This window comes from Molothrus aeneus, chromosome 9 (genome assembly GCF_037042795.1).
Source record: "Molothrus aeneus isolate 106 chromosome 9, BPBGC_Maene_1.0, whole genome shotgun sequence".
Classification (NCBI taxonomy): Eukaryota; Metazoa; Chordata; class Aves; order Passeriformes; family Icteridae; genus Molothrus; species Molothrus aeneus.
Window position 1 is genome coordinate 12,114,990 of NC_089654.1, and position 24,278 is coordinate 12,139,267.

General features: G+C 40.1%; 2 protein-coding genes across 7 annotated transcripts in view; one reads left to right on the plus strand and one right to left on the minus strand.

Moving 5' to 3' along the window:
- The first annotated feature begins 490 nt into the window (after positions 1-490).
- NEXN (nexilin F-actin binding protein) lies at positions 491-23,800 on the plus strand. Of its 5 annotated transcripts, XM_066555250.1 has the most exons (14): positions 1,345-1,440; positions 8,109-8,190; positions 9,256-9,447; positions 9,586-9,667; positions 9,750-9,898; positions 11,214-11,255; positions 12,383-12,568; positions 12,648-12,821; positions 15,092-15,277; positions 19,198-19,395; positions 20,692-20,913; positions 21,980-22,165; positions 22,743-23,100; positions 23,203-23,800. In XM_066555250.1, exons 2-14 carry the CDS (start codon positions 8,164-8,166, stop codon positions 23,214-23,216), a joined length of 2,016 nt encoding a protein of 671 aa, XP_066411347.1. In that variant the 5' UTR covers positions 1,345-1,440; positions 8,109-8,163; the 3' UTR covers positions 23,217-23,800. The 5 variants fall into 5 exon arrangements, with proteins under 5 accessions (XP_066411349.1, XP_066411347.1, XP_066411348.1 ...); XM_066555252.1 differs by lacking the exons at positions 1,345-1,440; positions 9,256-9,447 and adding an exon at positions 491-538 and having other exon boundaries at positions 19,195-19,395; XM_066555251.1 differs by lacking the exon at positions 9,256-9,447 and having other exon boundaries at positions 19,195-19,395.
- The window catches only part of FUBP1 (far upstream element binding protein 1), a 32,829-nt gene continuing 22,986 nt past the window's right edge, over positions 14,436-24,278 (minus strand). Inside the window, exon 20 of one of the 2 annotated variants that reach the window (XM_066555257.1) lies at positions 14,436-14,562. In XM_066555257.1, the coding sequence (XP_066411354.1) occupies positions 14,545-14,562 (18 nt within the window). In that variant the 3' untranslated portion in view covers positions 14,436-14,544. The remainder of the gene's footprint in view (positions 14,563-24,278) is intronic. The other variant, XR_010784054.1, reaches the window with a different exon arrangement.

Consider the following 24,278-nt stretch of genomic DNA (forward strand, 5'->3'; position numbering starts at 1 on the left):
TGTATACAGCTGTTACATTGTAACAGCCAAGCTGTTGTCTCATTTGGTTTTAGGAGATCAATTTTTTCAGGCTTATTTCCAAGCCAAACTACCGTACTGAGTTCCAGTTGTGGATTAAGACCTCCTTTATGGAGTAATATAAATAATGAAATAGAGGACATAAAGAGTTTAACCCCTACTGCTGTGGAAGGGCCATGTGCCGGTGCTTTGATCTGCCCAGATTTGTTTTGTGTTGCGTGTTTATGTGTTCATCTGCTGACAGCGGGTGGGTCCCTGGCAGTCAGGAGCCCCGACGCCGCTCCTGTGCTTCAGTACGAGGGTGGCACTGGGGAAAAGTGCCTGCTCCGTCCTTCAAAAGGCAAACGCCTTTCGTGTCTGAGCTGTGATGGCCGTGGTTCAGATCTGCACAGCCTAAGGTCATGTGCTTATTGTCCTAATGCTGATAACCCAGCTGAAAGTTGGGCTCAAGTCCGGCAGACACAATACAAGGGAGATAGGAAGAGGAAAGTTCTGCACTGGAAACCTTGCAGCTCAACATGTAGGAAAAAAATCATTTTCAAGCAGGAAAAGGAATGTGTTCAGATGTAATAAAATCACGTTTCTGCCGCTGCTTTGTAAAGTTCCCAGCGACAGGCGCTGCTTCGAGCCACCGCGCTCTGCCTCTCGCAGTCTGGCACTGGGGAGATTCCTCCCCGCTCCATCAGCGAACTGTCACATTACTATTATTAGTTGATCGCTCTCCATGTGCCATTAACCGACCCGGCTCCGGACCGCCGTAGGTATAAAACCCCGCGGGCCGGCAGAGCCGGGGCAGCGGAGCGCTCCCTGCGTGCGGGGCCGGGGCTGCGGTGAGTGGGGCTGACGCGGGGCTGCCGGGCAAGCGCAGCCCCGCCGGTACCGGGCCGGGGGGCTCCGGGCCGAGCCGGGAGAAGCCGTGATGCTCGGGACCAGGGCGGGCAGGGCGAAAGCGGGCGGCGGGAGGTGGGTGCCGGTGCGGACGGTGGGTCCCGGTGGGTCCCGGTGCGTCCCGCCGGCCCCCGCCCGCCGCTCGCCCGCTGCCCTGCGGCAGGGCCGGCACGGCCAGGGACGCGCAGCTGAGCCTCGCCGCCCCGGTTATTTATAGCTCGGTGCTGCTTCCAGCCCAAAATTAGCCTGTTGGCCGTGCTGCTGCCTGCGGGAGGGGGGCTGGCTGGCTGCGCCCCCCGCGCGGCCAGCGAGGGGCCGGGCGCGGCGCGCCGAGCCGCAGGGCCGGGGACGAGCCGGGCCGGGCCGGGCCAGCTGCCGCGGCGCGGGGCTCGCCTGGAATGCGGGCGCCGGGCGCGCGTCGCGACTTTTATGGAAAGTTGCAGCGGCGGAGCGGCGGCCGCAGCCAAGGGGCGCTCGGCAGCGCAGCCCGCCCGCCGCCGGAGCGCCCCGAGCCGCAGCGCGGGCAGCGCACAGGTAAGAGCGGCTCCGCCGCCGCGGGGCACAGCGCAGCCCGGCCCCCCCGCCCCGCTCCCTTCCCCGCCGCCCCTCAGCTGGCCCCGCTGCCCCGGCGTGCGGCGGGGCTGGGGCTGGGGCTGCCCGCGGCGCCCCTCGGCCGGAGCGGCGGCGGGAGCGGCGTTTCCTCTCGCCGCCGAGAGCCGCTCCGCTCCGCTCCGCTCCGCCGGTCCGAGCACAGCCCGCAGGGCTGCGGGGCAGCCGCCCGTTCGCAGCGCGGCCGCGGCGGGCAGGGCCCGGGCCGGGCAGCGCCGGGGGCGGTGCGGCCGCAGTCGTGAGGGAGCGGGGCCCTGAGGGCGCGGGGCCGGGCGGGCGCGGCCGCAGCGGTTTAACCGAAGGCGCCGCCGTGCGCGGGGCTCTGCCCGCCCGGCCCCGTGAGGCGGCCCGGGGGACGCGGAGCCCGGGAGGGCCCGCCCTGCCGTGAGGGACCCGCGGTGAGTGATGTGCGGTTCATAAAAGTTAGCTGAAAATCCCCGAAATCCCCGATTTTCGGAAGCCGCGTGTCTCTAGGCGCGGAGTTCAGTTTTGTTGGTGTGGTGGTCAGCAGCGAGGGCATACTGGATGAGTCCATTGGTTCTGCTTCACTCTGAAGTGATGGCTGTAAAACAGAGGGGCTTGGAAGAAATATCTGGCTTCTGTGACAGGTTGCAAATTAGTTATTATCACGTTTGTTTTAGGTAAATAAGGGCTTCTTTTAAGCTGACAAGTACTGAAAAAAACATGTTTAATGAAGCATCTTAGAATTTCAAGAGTTAATCAGCAAATAGTTGCATGGTAGAAAACACTGTACTCTTAACCTTAGATCTCAGGTCCTAAGAGACATTAGCTCTCCTAGAAAATTGTCCAAGTAAACGAAATTATGAATTATAATTAGTCCTATAGGAGGGCCAACTGTATCATTAAGGAGCATGCAGAAGTATGAGAATATGACTGGTCTATGCAGAAAGCACAGTCTGGTGAAATACAGGAGCTGGGTAGATCACTTAAGATATTAGTAAGGAATACTTTGACTGCATTTGGAATGTATTAGATGAGTAGTTTTCTCACTGAAAGAAGCCAGGCAAGCATTGATGTGGTTACCCAGCTTTGAAACTCCTTTAAGGAGAACCAGTGGTCAAGCTGGCTGTGGGGAGGCAGTGGGGAAGCTCATGGCACTGGGAGGGCGGTGCGGGAGGCAATGGAAGTGACCCTTGCTGCGCACTGAGGGCAGCTGTGCCTGCTCAGGTGAAGGTGGTACTCGTGATGCAGCTTTTTACAGGCATCAGCACCACCAGCAGGGTAGGGCTGCTCCAGGGGAAGCAGCAGCATGTCTCTAGGAAGCCCTGGAGACCTCTCCTTTAGGGCAGAGGCAGAGCTCAGGCCATGGCCACTGTGGGTGACCACCCCTGCTTCAGTCTGAGCTGGCCAAGAGCATTTCTGACAAGAGGCAGAAAGGCTGTGTCCTGTCAGCAGGGAAGATACCAATTGCAATAGCACCTCGCCAGCATTGGTGTTTCCTTGATCTCTGAAGTCCTGTCATTGAAGTCAACAGAGCACATGGTTCATCTTCAGCTGCTGGACACAGTGGGGAATGGAGGAACTCTGGCGTGGGGCAAAATATCCTGGTTTATCTCTTGGATAAACCTGGTTTATCTCTCAGTTCACAATTTACTGCCACTTCCATTAGGATCAGCAGATACCATGGAACATGAAATCATGGGCCAGAAGATCCCAGCAGGACTTCCCCACTACCAGAGCAGTCTCTGAACCCCCACTATGTTTGCTCTGAGCCTGTGTACCCCATAACAGCAGAATAGAGTAAGGAATCAACAGACCTTTTGTACAGAGAAGGGTGATTACATTTTTTAACAGCTGGGCTGATTGGCACTGCTGCTTTAGGAGTGTTTACAGCTGTATAAAACATAGGCATCCTTTATAATACATATGTTTTTATAAATAACACCCTATCTGCAAGGAGTATTCTACAACAAAATAAGACTCTCAGTAAATGTCAAAGTGTGATAAGTTCAAAGATTGAGGAAAAGATTGTAAAATTATCTGGGTCACTTGTTGGTAAGCATTCTGGTCTTTAATTATGAAGGCTTAATGAAGGAAATACAAGTGAATGGAAGTAGTTTTGCATTTTGTATTTATACAAAATGAGAAGTTTAGACAGCTGGTATTAATTGTCATAACTTACTGACTGCAGTGGAGCTGATGGTTGATGCCAGCTCAGGATGTTCCCCTGTGCATGATAATTTTAGTATCTACTTCAGTATCTGTAATTTGGTACAACAACTGGTAGTGTCATTCCAGAGCAGTTACAGGCAGGACATAAATGATGACCATTTCCCCCCCTCTGTCCAGTTCTGTTTAATATTTTATTAAATATTCCAGTGCTGTGGACTGTGTTTGTCTCTGCTTGGTGCTTTGGCTGCAAGCAGTGAGTTTCCAACTCTCACAGTTTGGTTTTCTTATATAATGGAGACTTCCCTGCAAGTAGATCACAAAGAGGAGACAGATGGTAAACGTAGCTTAGACCGTGCCATGAAGGGCTTATTTATAACTCACAGTACCCAGGAGCAGAGCAGGGGGCCCTTTGAAAGGAGAAATCACAGAGGAACTGGACCTTTTTTTAAAGTCCTGACTTCATACTCCTATTGTAAAGAGTGCTGTTTGGTTCAGGGAAATGATGGTATTTTTTGTGTCTCATGTGAAGATGTTTATCATGCCCCTGAAACCAAGAATTTTTTAAAAGAAAGTGAATTTTATTATTTATAGGAAGATTTTTTATTTTTTAGTCTGGTTAAAGCTGCACAACTTTTTTTTTTTTTTTTAATCAATTGAGGACTATGACCTGCTTTCAGAAATGGAAATTAATTAAATTTAAGGAGATAGATTTTGGGACTTGTGAGCCATCAAACTTTCCGTGTCCCCTTAATGGTTTTCTTTTTTGACTTTTTTTGCCCAAAGTAAGATTTTAGGGAGGCTGCATGAAAAGTTTAAAAAGTGCTATGATCATAACAGGTCAAGGCATATCTGAGCTGATTGCTTGTCCATTTACAGTAAATGAGTAAGATGTTTGAAAGCAGTAATTTATATTTACAGAACATTTCTGATCTGTTGCCTGGTTTCCTATGTAGTAATTGCTTTTGTATTAAATTTTCACTTGAACTTTTCACTCTCTCTGCATTACAGCCAGTCAAATTAAGTGGCATTTTCTCTTTTTTTCCAATTCCAGAGTTAGGATCATTGATCACTGGGTGCAAGTTAAATTTTTCTTGAGGAGAGGACCCTTCAAAGGGACCCTGCAGTCTGGTACTTTCAGTATAAAGCTCCTAACACCAGACTAACTTTATCAAAGATATGTCATTTAATTGTAGGAAAGATAAAATGTGGAGAGAAAAAAAAAATTGCACTATTTCAGGTGAATGCTGGAGTGATGAGACTGGGACGCAAAGGGTAACAAGCTGAACTTGTTTTTTGATCACAGTTATGTTCAAAATTATCATCTGGGATTTTTTTTGAGTGGGAAGCTTCAATGAGGAGCTCTTACAGCTTCTGCTGAGGTATGTTGATCTTGGGAAAGAAAAGGTGAGACTGAATATTAAGATTGGACAGCTTTGTAATAGAAGAAACATTTTGTGAAGTAAGCAACTAAACAGGCAGGCTTGTGTTGCCTCAAAAAATAAGAATTGCTTTTATTAGATGAACTCTGGGAAAATACAAAACAAGAATATATACATATAAATGGGTGATTTAATATAACTAGTTCATCTCAAAAGGGAATTAGTAGGTCAAGGTTTCTTGGGTTGGAAAATCTATTACTGCATACTTCTGCAAAGCTATTGGCAGGTGAGGAGGGCACTGTTCTTCCACGGTTTGTAGGTGTCAGGACTTCCTGATGCAGCCACTTGGGTTTTCTCAGCACCAATTCATTGACCATGAGCCTCTCCTGATGCTGAGGCAGATGGAAAGGAGCTTCTGTCTGCAGTGGTTGTTCCTGAAGCTGTGGCCACTGCCTCACAGACTCAACCCAAAACTCAAGAGTGCTTCTTTTTTTCTTCAATATTTTGGTTGTCTTTATTGGAAATGACTCATCTGCCCTCAGTGGTGCCCGAGGCAGAGTCCAGCTGCTCATCCTGCTCAAGCTTTAATGGCCATGGAGCGGGGTGGAAGTGCACACATGGGTGCTATCATGTTTAGCAGTGTGCTGGTGCTTTATATCAATATCTTTTAGCATCAGAGGTGGAGGTAGGATGACTTGCAGAGGCAAAATGCCTTAGAGCCAGCTGGCTAACCTTCAAACATATTAGAGTTAGTGATGCCAATGAACTGGAAAGTAGCCTAAAGTAATAGCAGATATGGCAGTATTCCAAATGGCAGAAACATATCTGCCATCTTGAAGGCCCACAACCTGTTGGACTGGCGCTATTTTGGAAGTTCAGACAGCAGGAATTTACAAAGAAGATTTCTTCCAACATTCGCACTTCTAAGGAAAATTTCAGATTTGTTATCCCACTGTCAAGAGGTTCAGGTAATTGGAGCTATCAGAAAGGTTCAAGACAAAGTCTTGACTCAGGAACATCATCTTCTTCTTACAATTGATTGCACATAATAAACTTTGGAATAGTCTCACAATGCACAAATGACTTTGGAATAGTCATTTTTCAGATGACTTTAGGATGAAGCACTATCCATGGGGTACATTGCTGTGGTCACGATTTGTGGTAACCTTACCTTGAGGTGTTGAGGTGAGATGGAATTTCTTGTGACAGATTATCTTTGAGTGTTCTCTGCTCCAGCCCCATGTCAAGGGTAAAAGGTCTCTGTGTCCCAGGTCACTTCAGTGCAAAGATTGCACCAATTCATGGCATTCCTTTGTTTTCTGATGGGTTCCTGCAGTAAAGCTTTGAGTCAGCTGCTGGATGTTACGTACAAGGCTAAAGGTTGCCAGCCCCAAGTGGGGAAGGAGCCATTAAATGAGCAGAGCAGCAAAAGAAGAGAACAGAGAACTTTCTCTAAGACCTGCTTAGAGAAACAAGGGAGTTAAAAGATTTGAAGGGAAGTTACACTGATCACAGTGGGGATTTACTTACATGCATAGAAGTCAGCTAAAGCTTACAGAGACGTGCAAATCCTGCACAGTGTACAAATGGATGCTAAAGCCTATGGAGACCCTGAGGCTACAGAATGCTGATGCAATTATCTGCCTTTCTAGACTCCACACAATTCTAACATGCTATTGCTGACCTGAAACCATCTCAGTAGGAACTGCTACCTAGTGATTATATGTTCATGTGTTCACAAGCGAGAAACCAAAATACCTTGGATTCCTATCAGTCTACAAATGAAGGAGTGGGCTGGGGGTGGTGTGACTTTCCCTACTAACTGGTTGAAAGGGAACACCAAAGTGTTCTCCAGAACATCTCTATTGAAGGCAAATTTGAAGAGTTTAGAATTTGTAAATAATCAGGGCACGTGTTGGTAGCTAAATGCTCTTATTTCATATGTTGTGACTGCTTTCATTGGGAAAAACATCCCAAGATCTCTAAGAATCCCATTCCTTTTGTGTAGCTACAGCAGTGCCAGTGAGCACTGGTGATGTTGGTATATTTTTGAAGAGTTTACATGGAAACAACTCTTAATATTAATTATTTTCAAAAGTACATAAATATTTCTGTGTTTATAATCTGTTTGCAATTATCACTTAGACAATTTGAAAAACAAGAGCTTAACTTTCCATATCATGAAAATCCCTGACTTCAGCTCCTCTAAACCACAAGTGAGAAGTCCCTTCCCCCCAGTAGTAAGCTGCTTTTCCAGCATTTTTGCTTAAAATCTTTGAGCCCTTATTTGCACCGTTTGGCACACTGAGTTTAGGCTTTCCTGGGACTCAGAGGATCAATACAATACAACAGCAGTAGCACTGGAGTCACATCATGATTTCCTTTCTCCCATGAGCTCTGATAGACCTGAAGCTGAAAAGAAGAGAAAAAGAAGTGAAAGTGCCTTCCTGTTAGCTCCCTAGTATACAGTGTACTTTAAAATTTCTAACAATTTTCTTCTGAAAAATGCTACGTAATTTCCGGAAGACAGCTGAATTATACAAATGCTTTATCTGTACGTGGCTTACCTTTCCCATTTCCTAGTTACTGCCACTACTTTTCCCTGGAGAACAGCCCTGGGAGGAGGGGCAGCATGACTGGTACCCGTGTGCTGGGCGAAGGGCCGGAGATGCAGCGGGGCTGCCCCAGCCCATCTCTCCTCCGCGGCCGCAGCCCCGGGGTCTCACGGCTCGGGCCGGGCGGGACCCGGAGCTGCGGGACGAGCACCGGGAGCGGCAGCTTGGCAGCGAGCAGCACGGGCAGCCAGGGCTTGGCTCCGAGTTCTGCTTTTTGTTAAATGGAAATTAGAACCCAATATCCAGGACTATATGGAGGAGTTATGAGCATGAATAGTGAATCATTAGCTTGTTCTTTTAATTACTGTGGCATACTTAGAACCTATTCATGTCTGCAAAAGCCCCAGCGGACCAAGTGAAATTGTGATCCATCAATTTCAGCCGATGCAAACTTATTTACAGGAAGATGGTTAAAGCATCATTTAAAAGGAAAAGAAAGGAATGTAACTACAACTGTTTCTTTTAGGTAGAAACTGAAAGCCATCTTAAACATACCAGGTGCAGAGCACAATACAGTAACCATGAATGACATTGCACAGAAAACTGAGGTATGTACCAATTTTAAAGTAATCAAGGCAATGTAATAATTTACAACTGATGCTTGCAAAAGTAATAATTACAAATAATTGTAAAAGATAATTATACTGGAAGTCTGCTGGTATTGCCATTATTTTTAGACAATGAAAGGGGATTTGTTAAATAGCTTAAGATTTGATGGAATCTGTGAATTATGTTCTTATTAGAAAAACATGAAGGAGGAGGGTGAAATATTGAAAAGGTTTAAATGTTGGTGGCAAAATTCTGGGTAACATTTACATCTGATGCTAAAATGTAAATATACTAGGCTACTTCAAGTATTTCCTCTTCTCCATTGACTTACTGAGTAGCAGGAACAAAAACTTCTGGTGTAGCTGGGAAAAAATGAAACAAAGCATGTTTTTAGACAGTTTTCTCAGTATTACTTTATTGAGAGCATTCCTGTAGTCATCACTGTAGAAAGACAAAACTTCACAGTAGTTCTGAAAGTGGGAACCTTTGGTGTTTGACACCCACAGAGTAACCATTGGCAAAGAAGTGTCCATTTGCTGCATCAGCATCAGAGCCCTGGTGGTCCAGTGATCTTTGCACTTCGTAACATAAAATCTCTGGGCTCCTGGTTTTTTTTCTAGATATTGAAAAAGTAAGCATATTGCAAATTTTAAATTAAGAAATACTACTGTTTATTTAAAAACTATAGATGGCCGTTGAAGTGTTGCAGAAAAACTCTCACATGTATTGCATTATGTATCTATGTCTTTTTATCTCTTTTAAATGTTGGGGGCAGAGAGTCTCTTTGGTGACTGCTTAAGATTGAAAGCTACAATAAAAATCTGTATCTAATTTAATAGTTTAATATAATGCTGAATCTTGTTTTGGATATTTTAGTATTTATGATTATTTATGAACAAATATAATGATGCTTAACTGATGGCTCATGGCACAAAGTTCATAATCTCAATTGCACTTCTGTTTTATGTTCTTACATTCTTTCTAATCCAATCTATCAGAATATTTCTGTCCATCTGTTTCACCTTTCTTTTTCTTATCTTCATTTCTTCTATATCTTCACCAAGATTCTGCTTTCTTCATCTAAACCCGTCCAAAAGTCCTATGTGCCCAAGCTTCACAAGGGTGATGTAAAGGATAAATTTGAAGCTATGCAGAAAGCAAGGGAAGAAAGAAATCAAAGGAGATCTAGAGATGAAAAGCAAAGAAGAAAAGAACAATATGTTAGAGAGAGAGAATGGAACAGGAGAAAGCAGGAGGTTATTGTCTTTGCTAATATTTTGTGTTATAATATTTAATATTATATCTAAAAATCTATTCACATTATTTGAAGACAATAATACTGGGATTTCATTTAAGTTATAAAGACATTTTACTTTCTGTGTTTCATCAACTAGATGAAAGAACTGCTTGGATCTGATGAAGAGGATGACACCAAACTAACTAAAACAGAAAAGGGTTATGTTCCAAAGCTCATAGGTAAGAGAGGCCTGACTTTAAAGGCCACAGAATTCCCTGGGTGTTAGATGGAACTGCTGAGCTGTGCATTTCATGTCCACAGGAACTGTTAAAGGCAAGTTTGCAGAAATGGAGAAGCAAAGGCAAGAAGAAGAAAGAAAAAGAACGGAAGAAGAAAGAAAGCGCAGAATTGAACAAGATATGATTGAGAAAAGAAAAATTCAAAGAGAATTGGCAAAAAAGGCACAGGAGGTATGTTTATCTGATCACAACAGTCAGGATGTAATTGTAAACAACAAACACTGAAAATGTTTTGTATTGATCAGAAAGATTTGATCTTAAGATTTCTCATAGTAGAGATTTACATGGGAGATGCTCAGTGGGGTGGAAGTGAGATATAATGTTCAAACAGTCTTCATTTCTTTACAGTAAAAATTTTCTTGTAAGCTCCAGAGTTGAGTTGCAGATGAAACTGGGCAGGCATAAACCTGTTAAAAACCATGCACAAATTTTGGTGTCATACGCATATAAGTTTACTAAACTAATTTGAAAATGTTTCTTGTATTTTATAAACTCTTACTTTAGACAACCTTTCCTTGTAAGTTAGTGGATAGAGCTCAGTGACACATGAACTAAGGTAAGCAAGAAGTAGTAAGAAAACACCAGTGGCAGGTAACAATGAGACAACACTAATGCAGTAAAAATAATAAATCATGAAGATCCAGGTCATGTTTTATTCACTTGCCATTTTCTGACTCATCATTGCATATATATATATATATATGTATATATATATATATATATATATAAAAAACACATATGAACAGACTCCAACTTTTATTGATGCCAATAAAGCAAATTCTGTCTTTTGTAGGATATCAAACTTAATTCCTTTTGCAAGTTTTCTTCAGTGCTGCAAATACTGCAGCGAGAGAAAACATTTAAATGATAGACTAAAAACATATGCAAATTTCTATTTAACCAAATAAAAAGCAGTGCTATAGGAGAAGTTAGTTTTCTACTAGAACTTCTAACATGGTTAAAATTGTACATTTAATTTGCATTGTATCTAGCACATATTTAATCTACCCTGCAAGGCAGAAGTACTTACATGTAGAATTTTAAAAAGTGTGTCAGTTTTAGGCCATAGCATAGGCAGAGCATAGGAAGCAAGCACAGCATTAGGCTTTTTTCAGGAGCTGAGGGGAAGACAATGTCTCTTGAATCAGAAATGATCAATGACTTTGCTTTGGGTTTTTTAAATTTTTTTTTTCTTCACAATTCTGGAATGTTTAAATGAAGACTGGACATCTCAAGTACTGTTCTTGGTTCAGCAGTGTTGAGAATGCTTTAGCAGACTTTGTGTGGGATGTTTTATGTCTTGCTGCCTCTTCCTTGAAAAGCTGACCTATCTGAAGTATTCCAGCAGAGCCTCGGTCCTTACCACCTCTGTGAATTTATGTGCTACATACATATCACTGATACAAAAAGAATTTCCAGTTCTATGTTTGCAACTCTAAGGCAAAGAGCCAAATTAATGTAATCATATGAAATTCTCATTTAATAGATTGATGACTTTAACAATACGGGAACTGAATCAGCAGCTGAGGTAATCAGATTTTTTTAAAGAAATGTTCACCTACATTTTTATTCACTTTGTTTTATTATTGTAATTTGGGTTGGGAAAACTTAGAAAACAGCACAGAAATACCTAATTAAAGTTCAACCAAGGAGTTCACAAATTTTTAACATATATGGAACTATGTCTATACTTGAAGTCAATATAATGAAGTCTGAAACAGAGCCTGCACTATGAATACTTTGTAGTTAGTTAAGAACATCTAAAATGTAAATATTCAAAGCAACCAGAATTATTTTATATATGTAAGGAATTCCTTTCCTAATATATTAGGTATTCTTTTAAGTCCTCTGGCTTTGCAAAGAATTAACTTAAAAGCTCTTTGCCTTAAACTTGAAATTAAAGGGGGATTCTGACAATATACAGATGTTTGAACACCTCACTCAGTTAACTTTGTTATTTGCTTACTAATATACCATACGGGTTTTGATTTATCTTGCAAATAAATGTTTCATTTCAAAAACTGGGCCCAAAGGTCCTATTGTCTTTCACTAACACAAGAAAATCACACTTCTACTACAGTTTTGGAAAGAAAAAACTAAACCTGCAAATTCATCAGTTTTAACTTATTTGGCAGGAGGGAAAAATATGAGTAAATTATATTTTGGCAAATAAGTTGTAAATAGAGAGTTGAAGCAGCAACATCCTTCAAGAAACAATTACTGTACGTGACAAATTACGTATTAGAAATTACAAATTACATATTTCTGTGTTAAGCTATTGGCTTATTCCAGCTGCAGTTTATTATAATTTACATAATAAATATAAAACTGGAAGTAGAGTGTGGTTACAATTGTTGTGTATTCAAAATTACACCTGTTCTTTCCCAAACCTTGAGTTTTTATGGCAAACAGTTAATGAAAATCCATAAAGAAATTAAGGAGTTTGCCAGTCGTTATGTTTAAAATATAATTCAGTTCTTTATATTCTTCAGATATTAGAAGAAAACTATTGACTTTATTCTTGTGGGTAATATTCACTACAAGTAAATCTTTTGGAAGCTTTGGTGCACACACATTAAACAGCAGGTTCATTAAGAAATGAGGCTACCTAGAAGTCAAGTTTCATGAAAATGTAATAAATATCTTTTTGGACAGGAAGGGGATGATTCACTGCTAGTTACAGTAGTGCCTGTAAAAAGCACCAGGAAGATGAAAATAATCTCTGAGAACACAGGAAAGGAGAGAGCAGAACAAAGAAAGACACAGGATGAAGAAATGGCGCTAAAAGATGAGGAACAAAACCAACTCCTTAAGGAACCCAAGTGCCTTTCATTAGTCCAGGTAAAGCAGTCATCCAAAAATACCTATATAATAGATATTTATTGGCTTCAGATACAACTGTTTCATTTTTCTTACACAGGGTGAAAATGAAAACAGTGAAACTCAAGATCCCCTGTCTCCTGGTAAGCTTAAAGTCACATTTGAAGAACTGGAAAGACAAAGACAGGAGAACCAAAGGCGGCAAGCTGAGGAAGAAGCAAGGCAGCGCTTGGAAGAGGAAAAACGTGCCTTTGAGGAAGCCAGGCAGAGAATGGTGAGCACATGTTTTGTTCATGCTGGTACACAATTTGCACATTCTTTCCTGTATGTGATTCTTCTCTTTTCTTATTCCTTATCTCTATTTCAAGCTGTTAAGAGTCTGGAAATGAGTTTTTAAAAGACATTTTTGACCTTTGCTCTAACTCAGTAACCACACTGGCATAATGCTTTAGACATTCTTTTAGTAAACCAAAAAATAACAGTGTTTTGATTTTGCCAGCAACTTAGTAGATCTTTTATCTATGCTTTGTAGTATCTTAAGCTGTAAGCCTTCAAGAAGATGAGTGGCTGTTTTCTCTGAAGTAGTGCTGCAGATGGTTCAGTAATTGGTTTTTGATGTAAACATTCCCTAGTAACAGAATGCTGTTTCTTATCCCCATATTTATTTGTAAATGTGATAGAAATATACATCAATTACAACTCTCCTCTTATGAAGAAAGGCAAAAAAAAAGGACAGATCAGCTCTTTTTTATGTACTAACATAAAAAAACCCCAAACTATAGATTACTAGAGGGAGTCCCCCAAATTCTCAGAAATGCAGCCCACAGATCCTGTTTTGTATTACATGGAAAACTGCCTCCATATGTGTTCTTTATCATAAGTCAGAGTTAGATCAGCTATAAACTGAGCTCACTATATAGTTTGTTCTTTGATCATACTGCAGGAATCATACACTTAGTATTAACCTAAGCTAACCAGATAGTTTAGCTTAGCTTGTTTTTCCATCCTCCATTTCCCCTGTATAGTCATGATCACTATGACTTTCTTAATTCGCATACAAAATTCACATACAAATAAGATTAACAAGAAATGAGATTTTAATCTTCCATAAAAACTTGGAAAATATTATTTATAGGAATTTGCTAGCTTTAACAGAGTATAATTATGCATGAACAATTTTGGAAAAACAGCTCTAGATCACTATTTTGATTATAATTCCAAAACATTCAGGACATTTATATTCTACAGAAACAAACTTAAACAAAACCAACAACACAGAACTTCTAGAAAGCTGAAACACACAAATTCCCAACTGGTCCATATTGAGAGAGTTCTAGGTTTAGGCAGATACCCAAATTGTAGTTTACTGTTTCATCTCCACCTCCAATAAACTGCTGTTGTTTCACACCAATAACCTTGCTGTTATGTCAATGACAATAAGGTTTGTTTTATGTTTGGGGCAAGGGATTCTAGTGAAGAAGAGTGAAGAAACTGAAGGAGAGCGAACTCCATGAAGTCCCTTAGGTGTTCTAACTGAAGATTAGTTCACATCTCCCTTCCTTATGCTTATGCATGTATTTATCAAGTAATATGAAATAATTTACAAATTCTCCACATCAAAAGAAATTTTTTAACATGAAGCCGCTGACCAGTGGTTGTCAAAATTTGAAGTAAATATTTTTCTTAAGAATTCAGCAGGTAATTTCCTTAAATTCTTCAATTTTTTTTCCCTTACAAATTTCAAACAAAGATTTCTCTAATTCCCTTAATGGGCTATCCCATATAGCAGTCCCAGGGCTGCTTACAGTATAGAGATCTGGATTATCAGTGCTCTGACAGCTCCCAGTCACTTCCTCCATGAACAGATAAAGTACTCTGGGATGTCCTCTGAAAGGGGCTCTTGATTGCAGCTTGCAAACCACAGGCTTCTCTTAGCACGTAAGAGTTCACTGGAGAGAACTATAGCGAGGAGATCAGAGTATCTCAATTCCTTTTCTTCAGTGATGATTAAATGTCTAAAAATAAAAGAAACAAAAATCTCAGTCTGGGATAATAGCAAAATGCTAACTGATTCAGTTTTGCTATAAGACTGTACAGCATTTCTTTAAGTGGTGCACCGATGAAAGCAATTTCTATACAAACAAAAAGACTTGATGATATAAACATCTACGAAAATGATGTAAATAAAGAGAATAGAGAGTGATTTACAGTAAATGATCCAACAATGAGACCATAAAGTATGTACTTAACTGGTCAGCCTCTTCCTGGTAACACACTGTTCTTTGAATTACACACTCAACACAGTTTTAAAAATTATAAAAGCTATGTGTTGGATACTGAAAATTTCTTTTCTCGCTCCCCTGGCTAGAACAAAGATTAAAATGATTCTCACAGGAACCTAAGTCTTGATGCATTTTTTTCCCCCAAAGAGAAAACAGTACTTATAAAAGATCAGAAAGGAATGGAGTATTTATTTGCAATAAAGAATATTTTTTCTTGTTTGGGTAAGTGCTTTCTACATTTTCCTCTCCCTATTCCCTTAAGATAAATGAAGGTGGTGATGAAGAATCTGAAAATGCTGTTAAAGAATTCCGCCCTGGTAAACTCAGACTCAGTTTTGAGGAGATAGAAAGACAGAGGAGAGAAGAGGAAAAGAGGAAAGCAGAAGAGGATGCACGACGACGCATAGAGGAGGAGAAAAGAGCATTTGCTGAAGCAAGGAAGAACATGGTATGGTATTTTGGTTTAGCACAGAATTTAATTTTTACCTAAATCCCAATCTGGAAAGAAACTCTGGGAAAACTTCTAAATAAAGTCAGGAATACATGCTTCAACTCCTTCATTAATTAGTTCACCTTACTATTTATTATAAGGTAATGGGGTAAACTAGTCAGGTTCATTTACCAAAAGTCATCAGAGAACAATCCCTCCTCACAGCCAGCCTAGAGAGGATTTCAGATAATTTAGTCCAAACCAGGTATCAAATCCAGTGGGTATTATTACACTAGATGCAACATACTTGGGAAGCAAAATGTTTCCACAAGGAGGGTTAATTGTTTTGGGGTTTTTTTTGGGAAGAGCAATTTCTTTTACGGCTCCAAGTTTATTCCCCTACCTCTACAGGGTGTCCACTCTTACTACTAAAAGCACTACTAATTAATGACATAATAGAAAAATGCTCACTGCAAGTATGTATCTTCCAGCCATCTGTGGCGCTTCAGGGAGAAAAAATGAAAAGGTTGAGCTCTGCTACTTGATGTTTTTAATGCTTGTTCAGGGAAAAACAACAATAACTTGTGGTGTTTACCATTAGAATACTTTGTAATACTATCTTCCCTTGACAAACACAGATTTCTGTCATATGCAAGGACTTCTAAAATTTGAGTTAGGATTAAACTGGAGAGAAATTTTCAGGGGCTTCGGACTGACTGACACTACCTGAAAGCACAGAAAGATGCCTGATTTCAGAGGTTGGCAACTACTATTTATATTAAAAAAAAAAAAAAAAAGTGGCCACAGAGCTTTTAACTGTGGTCTTCATAATTAGTCCAACCACTTCAAGATTCTGCAGGCTTTTGGGTATAAGCCAGTTACTTATTGGTGGATATCAGGAAATACAGCATTAAATTACAAAAGTATAAACTAGAGTGAAGTAGTGTTTGTTTCAAAAAGGGAGGGCAGGACCTGCCAGGCTAGAACTGTGGAATAACCCAGGCATCTGGAGCATCTTCCTACATCCTCTGTGGCTGAACTGGGAAAGGCCAACTGTGTGCCCAGTAACATTTTCTTAATCACTCAAAGCAATACTTGGGAGAGAAATGAAAACTTTGTATGAGTCCTGATACTGCCAGCAGGGCTCCCTCTGCCTGGAAATTGGGCCAAAGACTTGTGCTGAAAGACTACCTAGAGAAGCTACAATGTGAATTTATATTTGATACTATCCTGAAAAATAGTGTCTGTCTGTATCTCCAAAGACAGAAGACAAAACCTAAAGCCACTTAAAAATACCCTCAATCCAACAAAAGAATGCTACTGGAGACTTTTTATGAAAAGGCATTAGAGAACTAAAGGAAGCACAGAAAGTATGTGCTGCTTCTGTTTTTTCCTGCTTTCTTGAGAAACTCTTTTTTTGGCCTCAGTGTAGCAAGAACCTAAACCCAAGTGTCCAGGCAAGAAAAACCTCACTGATAAACAGGGTGGTGTAATCCATCAGATGCAGCAGAGTGGCTGAGACTGCTCTACTTGCAGACAGTGAAGGTGGTCTGTAACTAAAAAAACCTGAAATATATTTTTAGCATTTACGCACTTGAAAGTTCTCTGTTAAGTAGCATCCTGAATATGAATACTACATTTTCTACTATTAACAGAATATAATCCTCTGTTTTCCTTATTTCCCACTGCTACAAAATGTAGCAGCAGTGAAGATTGTCCTAAAATGTTTAAAAATATAATAGTCCTCCCTTTCAAAGGCAGTAAAAATGAACATTAAATTGTTATTCCAGGAACTTTTTAATGTTCATTCATTTTAATTTTCTTTTGGAAGTGGTAGAAATGGTAGTATTGTGGCTGGAAAACACAAATGCCACCTCCTTTTGGATCTCCCTCTTTCACATTTCCTTGTGCTATTTCCATGCTCCCCAGCATCAGTGTGATCACTTCTACACTGAAGCAGTTGTCTTTCCCCCCCATCAATCTTTTTCTCGTAGAGACTGCAAAAAAACCCGTCTTAGCACAAAAAAGCCCCCAAAACAAAACAAAAAAAACTTCTCCTGTTGACTGTGCTGCAAACCATGACTGTTACAGGAATGTTCATCACTACCAACCATTTCCACTGAGCAGAAAAAAAGAAGTACTACCTAATTTCACAAAATATGGCTAAAATATTTACTGAACTAACCACAGAGGTTTAGTGCATCACACAGCTCAGCTAAATCTTTGTGGTTTTTAACCAGGGATAAGGTGGCTGTCTTCATAACTTGGTTAGAAATACAGAGACAGCTGCTAGTGCATGCACAGCTTTTGAATTCTTTAGGGCAAATTCTGAATTGATGCTTCTTGTGGTCACTTAGGTTTGGTATCTTATTGAAGTCATGAGCTTATGAACTAATGCACCACCAGCAAGAGAATTTCATGTTGCTTTGCTAATTTAGTTATGGGTAGCCTCTAAAAACTGTGAGGCATAGTTTTCACTGTAGGGAGGAGTTCACAGCTTTGGTTTTTGACTTCACTTCTCTCTAACACAATTTCAACAATTATGCTCATATCACACAAAACAAATGAAGAATGGAAGGAATGGTGGTGCTGAAGTCCAATTGTAAGCTTAGAGAGAAAATCTGAGGAAAATCTGTAGTGAATAGCAGAATTTGAGTGGGATTGGGCTAAAAAACTACTGAAAGAGCTGTGGCAAATAAAGAGATGATAAGGGCAAAGTAGCCAAGAGTGTGGTATGAACCAGGATAACACCCACAGCAGAAAAAGGTGTGGGTTACAGTGGCAGTAAGCAGCAATAAATACAAGTAGTGCCAGAGGCTCTAACAGAAATGCCTATTCTCTGTCCCTTTATAGTCAGAGCTCTTTCTCAAAAGGAAATATTGCTCCTCTAATTATTGCTATCATTTGACTGATTACTGCTGTTGGAAATGCCTACAACTTTGGGCACATTGAGCTCTCCCATGTTTGCCACAAGGCTTTTCAAACCTGTGCTGATCAAACAGTGCCAAAAGCCACATCACCCCCCAGTTCAGGACCTGACCAGTGCCTGACCTCACCTCACCTTTACCTACAGAACATTCCTGTTGAGACAATCTCTGTTAGTAAGTTTATATAGTTACATACACATATATTCTTATTCATAAACTTCCATTAAAATTCCTGTATAAAACACTGTCACTACTGGCTGCTTTTGTAGTGTTCAGATTCATATTTTAGTATTTCAACAAATTCAGTCTGATAAATATTAGTTCTTGCACTTGCTGCTTTGGACATAATGAAAGCTGCCTTTCCTAGGCCCTACTATCTTACAGTTTAGTCTAAAAGATAGGCCAGCTGCTCCCAATGCCAACCAGGCCTAACCCTGCTCTGAAGCCATTCAGGGACAGGGAAAGGAAGAAGGCCCTGCTAGTGGGTGTATAAATCAATAAACTAGCCACATAGCTTAACTTAAACAATTTGTGCAAAAAGAAGAGCTTCTTCTGAATGTTCTGTTCCTTTATCCTTACTGGGAGTACTAATACTGCTTTAGAACACAAATATAATTCAGATTGCTTAAGAGAAAGCTCACAGATAAATGTACTTCAGTATTAAGAGCAATGACATTTAAATACAAACACTTTGTCTGAAGTAAACAAGAATTAATTGGTTTAGGTCCTAAAGGTGCATTTAGAGGACATCCTCCCCTACAGAGGGAAAATACTGCATTTTAAAAAACCACCTAATCTTCATTATAGAAGTTTAGTGTTGTAATTAAAGTTAAATACCAACCCCCAAAGCACTCCCTCCCACACCATCAGAGGAATGGCCACACTGGCACAGTGCACCTGTCTGTGCTGGGGCAGATGTGACAAATAGTCACTTGTCTTTATGTACCAGAAGTGTCTGAACAATGCTGTGATTTCATCACAGATATAATTAATGCTCTGAATTTCCAGCAGGTGCTGGATGATGAATCACCGGAAATGTTTAAAACCTTTTCTCAAGAATCTCTCGTACCTGGTAAACTGGAAATTAATTTTGAAGAGTTGCTGAAACAAAAAATGGAGGAGGAAAAGAGGCGCACAGAAGAAGAGCGTAGGCAAAAGTTGGAAATGGAAAGGCAAGAATTTCAACAGCTGAGACAAGAAATGGGAGAGGTTTGTACACCAAGCTATATATTAAGTATGCTCTGAGTAAAAATAAAATTTATCACTTTGTTACTAAAAGTTTAAGACTGGAAAAAAAACTCCTTTGAAAGAAGTTTTAAGTTAATGCATTCAATATTATGTGAAAGAAAAATAGAAAACCTTATTTGTAAAACATTTTATATAATGACATTTTTTGTCAGTAATTTATCAGGAAAATATGTTTATCCACTCCCACCTGAGAAGCAAGTACAGTTATGAATTTGTAGTTTGGTTTTGCAATAATTTCTGAAAATTCTGGATGATTACTAAAATGATTAGATAATATTTACGATCTTGGGAGAACATAAATATCTGGTTCCCAAAAGACAATACAAAAACAGAAGTAAGAGACAGGGCAATATTCTTGCTTTTCCTTAGAGAGATACTGTGCTACCTAATGAGAATACAGTGGGCTCAATTTTTTTCTAATTGGTGTTTCAAGGGTTTGAAGACTGGCACAGTTGATTTTAAAAATCACACACAAAATCTGCTTTACATCCTAAATGTTTAAAACATCACTTTGATGAACTTTACACTTCAGTGTGGCTGTGGGTGGCAATTCTTTTATTGTTCCCTTTTGAATGTTAGAGAACAACATTAATTTATTGTTTTATTATTTTTGTTGCAAAGCTCGAGCAAATAGTAAAGGCTCTAGCTTGTGATGTTCTCAACTAATCCTGGGGGAGCAGGAAGAGACAGAGACACCCAGCTAAAATACATGTACATCTTTACAATCAGAGGTCATAAAAGGAGGGAGAAAAAGATCAGTAATTACAGCTTCCCATGTGGTTTGGCTACAGGATCCACAACTGCCCTTTCTTTTCCAGCCACAACATCTTGAAATGTCATTTACTTTTTCACTGAATTAGGAAAAGATAAAAAAGGCAGTACTTTATTTTTAACAAAACAGCTGTGTTTTAGGGGATTACTTCATATCATATTGCAAGCAAGTAGAGGTGAATTTTGGACTCCAGGTAAGTTTTTTATATTGGTCTGTGTGTGGTTTTCTGAATCCAAGACGGGCAGTTTATTGACAGCAACCCTTGAACAAATGGCATATTCAAGCAAAGTATTTTAAAATCTGTATCTAGTTGAGATATGATACAAATGCATTCATCATGAGATAGCAAAGAAAAAAAATTATAGGGGAAATTTCAAGTAACTAACAGAACTGTAATGTATTGATTTATACCATCTGGAGGGAGAATAGGTTGTAAAAATAATGAGGGCACTTTCCATCTTACACATTCTGTCATTTCTGAACAGCTGGAAGAAGAGTCTGAAACTTTCGAGCTAAGCAAAGAATATGAAGAATTGATAAAGCTAAAAAGAAGCGGTTCTATCCAGGCAAAGAACTTAAAAAGCAAGTTTGAAAAAATAGGACAACTGTCTCAAGAAGAAATACAGAAGAAGATTGAAGAAGAGCGAGCAAAGAGAAGAGCCATGGATAAAGAAATCAGAGAAAGGGAAGCTGAAAAATTTCAAGAGGTAAGTTGCATTCTGTGTATGTTAATGAGCTACTTAACCAGCACACAAATGATCCAGCAGTGGAAAATGCTGCTGCTTTGCTAAAATTTTGCTGTTTCCAAAATTATGTTTTCCCTTCTTTCCTGTTCCCTTCTTTGGATGCTTAGGGATAACACACCTCAGCATCCCTAAAAGAGACAGCACCAGTTTATTATCAGTGATTTGGTCAAGCAGAGTTCTGCTTTTCTGCTCAAAGCCCTGCAAGTCAGCATTTTAACCTGAAACCTGCCAGTCTGAGGGCTTAAAACATCCATACCTGAGAATTACCTATTAATCATCACTTGAACTGCTTCTCCTTCTGAACTCTTAATTCATTCTCCACTACATGAATGGAATAAAAAACTCAATTACCCAATCCAGACAATACCATTTGAAGATCAAGTCTCTCTGACGTACACTCACTCCTCAGGGTACAGCAGAAGAGGGTTCCTATTTATCTGTATTTCAGACCAGAACCTTCAGTTTTTCAGAGGGGAAACCCCAAGAAATGGAGCTAGCAGTGACAAAGTGGTCTGTAATCCATACGCTCAGTGTGAGCTTTTGTGATGAAATGTAAAACCCTTAACAGTACTAAGCCTGATCTGAACTTCATTCTGGGTCTTCTCCACAGGAGTCACTTCAGCATCAGCTCAAAGTCTGTCCTATTTGTGAGCTTTTAATTTAATGATTGACACTCATTGTTTTCATAAGGTCAACTGTTTCAGTGTTAAACCCAATCCAACATCATGGCAAAATAATCCAAAAACCCAATTGCCAAGAAGTGCTCAACATCTATATGAATAAAACTTCAGCAATATTTTTTACATAGAATTTTTGAAATTACTTTTGCAAAAATCTTGTCCTATCCTTGGATGAACTATTACAAAACTCACCCTACACTCAAACAAACTTCTGAAAAAAAACAGGTCTGTGTGGCTCTGCTCAGTTAAAAAAAACCTCTGGGAACACAAAACTAGTTTTCCTAACATATATATGTCTGTGGCAATAAATAATAGTTAAGCCCTGTTTTTAATTATCATTTCCCAAGGATGACGACGTAGATGTGAGACCAGCCATGAAATCTGAGGCTCCATTTACTCACAAAGTCAACATGAAGGCTCGTTTTGAGCAAATGGCAAGAGCCAGAGAAGAAGAGGAGCAGAGGAGGATTGAGGAACAGAAATTACTACGCATGCAGTTCGAACAAAAAGAAATCGATGCAGCATTACAAAAGGTATAAATTGCAAAATAATATTCTCCAGTTGTGTCATTTAACTTAGCTTCTAATTACCACTGTAGGCAACACTACCAGATACAAAAGGAAAGTTCTGCTTCTTTTAGCAGGTGCTAGGAATTGCTGAAATAATATAAAATTGCTTTTGGTGTTTGCACATACTCTCCATGGAATCAAAGAATGGTTTGGGTTGAAGGGGCCTTAAAATCATCTAGTTCTGACTCCCCTGATGTAGGCAGGGACACCTCCCACGAGATCAGGCTGCTCAAAGCTCCATCCAACCTGAACACTTGCAGAAGAGCGTGAGACACTGCTGACACCCTGTGTCAGAGTATGTGACATCCTCTGAATAGTCTGAAAATGGAATTGACATTCCTGCCTGTATTTTACACCAACATTCCAGCCTCATTAAAATGCATTTTACTGCCTGTGGCATACCCAGATTGGGCGCATTGTTATGTATTGAGGACAGATGTGGAATTTCCTCTTCTCAGAAAGACAGTAACTTGTAATCAAACATGTGTCACTATCAGTCAGAGTGCTATTGCTACTTTAAATTCAACTTATTTTAAAACAGAAAAGGGAAGAGGAAGAAGAAGAAGAGGGAAGCATTATTAATGGTTCTACTTGTGAAGATGAGGATCAAGCTCGATCTGGAGCTCCCTGGTTCAAGAAGTCACTGAAAAACACATCAGTTGTTGATGGCGAGCCAGTGAGATTCACAGTTAAAATCACTGGAGAACCAAAACCTGAAGTTACGTGGTGGTTTGAAGGGGAAATGTTGCAGGACTCTGAGGACTATCAATATATTGAAAGAGGAGAAACCTACTGCCTTTACTTGCCAGAAACCTTCCCAGAAGATGAAGGGGAATATATGTGTAAAGCAGTCAACAATAGAGGCTCAGCTGCTAGCACGTGTATTCTCACCATTGAAAGTAAGAGCTAGCATTTTAATTTGCTTGTATCTCAGTCTTATTATCTTTCCTGTTATGAAAATCTAACTTCCTCTCTCTCTTAACCCTCTTTCTGTTTTCTAGCTGATGACTACTAATGCTCTACTTTAGCTGGAATCTTTCTTCCCCTCAACTTTCTTACTGCATCATCTCTTTCTCTGATGGGGCCAACTAAAGAAAGCAAGGATGTGCATTAATTTGTCATTCCTGCATCAGATAAGAATATACCCTTCAAATTGTGAGAATTCCCTACTCAATGCAAAAACTAGTACCAAAGGCTGAAACTAAAAGGAATCAATGTATGAAAGATCAACTGAAGGAAAAAGGTGAATTATCATAGTGCTCCAGCATTTGAAGACCAACTCTTGTGTAAGAGAATAAAGCTGAATACACGATCTGGAACTTGTGTAGTAGTGTAAATCTGTTGGTGTACCCTGCATGAGCACTGAATATTTAAGCTCTTTTACCTTATCCCAGAGGCACTGAACTGGCAAAGGAAATACTTACTGATGATTTTCAAAAACCCAAGTGTACTATTTTTAAAGAATAAAAGATGACGTAACCGCTCACCATTGCTTGAAGCAGCATAACTTCTTTTGTATTAAAATGGGCTTGCATTGAAAATGTTCTGCTCTGATTAACCTATGAAGCTGATAATCTCAAATAAAAACCATCTCCTTTAGGATTATAGTAGTCTTCAAAATACCAACACTTGCTTGTAAAACTCATGATTTTTTTCATTGGTCGAATGACACCAAAACCGGTGGTGACACCTATGAGAATATTTTCACAAAGTGCCTATTTTCTCAATCTTAATGCAGTAAGTTTGTTGCCACATCTATAAACACTTTTCTGAAGGCTACTGTACTACTTTTTTCTAAGACCTCCTGACATAAACACTGATGTCACTCTGCTAACACCCATCTGAACCACAGAGATGAAGCTTCAGAGAAGTAACTTTACAAAAAAAGGTCACATTTTCAAGTACTCGTGTATAGTACTGTGGCTGAATCTGCTTTCTTTCTACAGTTACCTGCTGCAAGTCACTCTTTGGCCTCATTAAAAAGGGTAACGAGCTGCATGGTGTTTTAAATTAGTATTTACTCTAATAACCACATGAACATTTAACTTCATTTTTTGTGGGTGATATTCATTCACAG

Coding starts and splice junctions, on each gene's coding strand:
- NEXN (XM_066555250.1), top strand. CDS start 8,164: ATGAATGACATTGCACAGAAAACTGAG. Junction 9,899..11,213: donor TGGCAAAAAAGGCACAGGAG/GTATGTTTATCT, acceptor CTCATTTAATAG/ATTGATGACTTTAACAATAC. Junction 12,569..12,647: donor AGTGCCTTTCATTAGTCCAG/GTAAAGCAGTCA, acceptor TTTCTTACACAG/GGTGAAAATGAAAACAGTGA.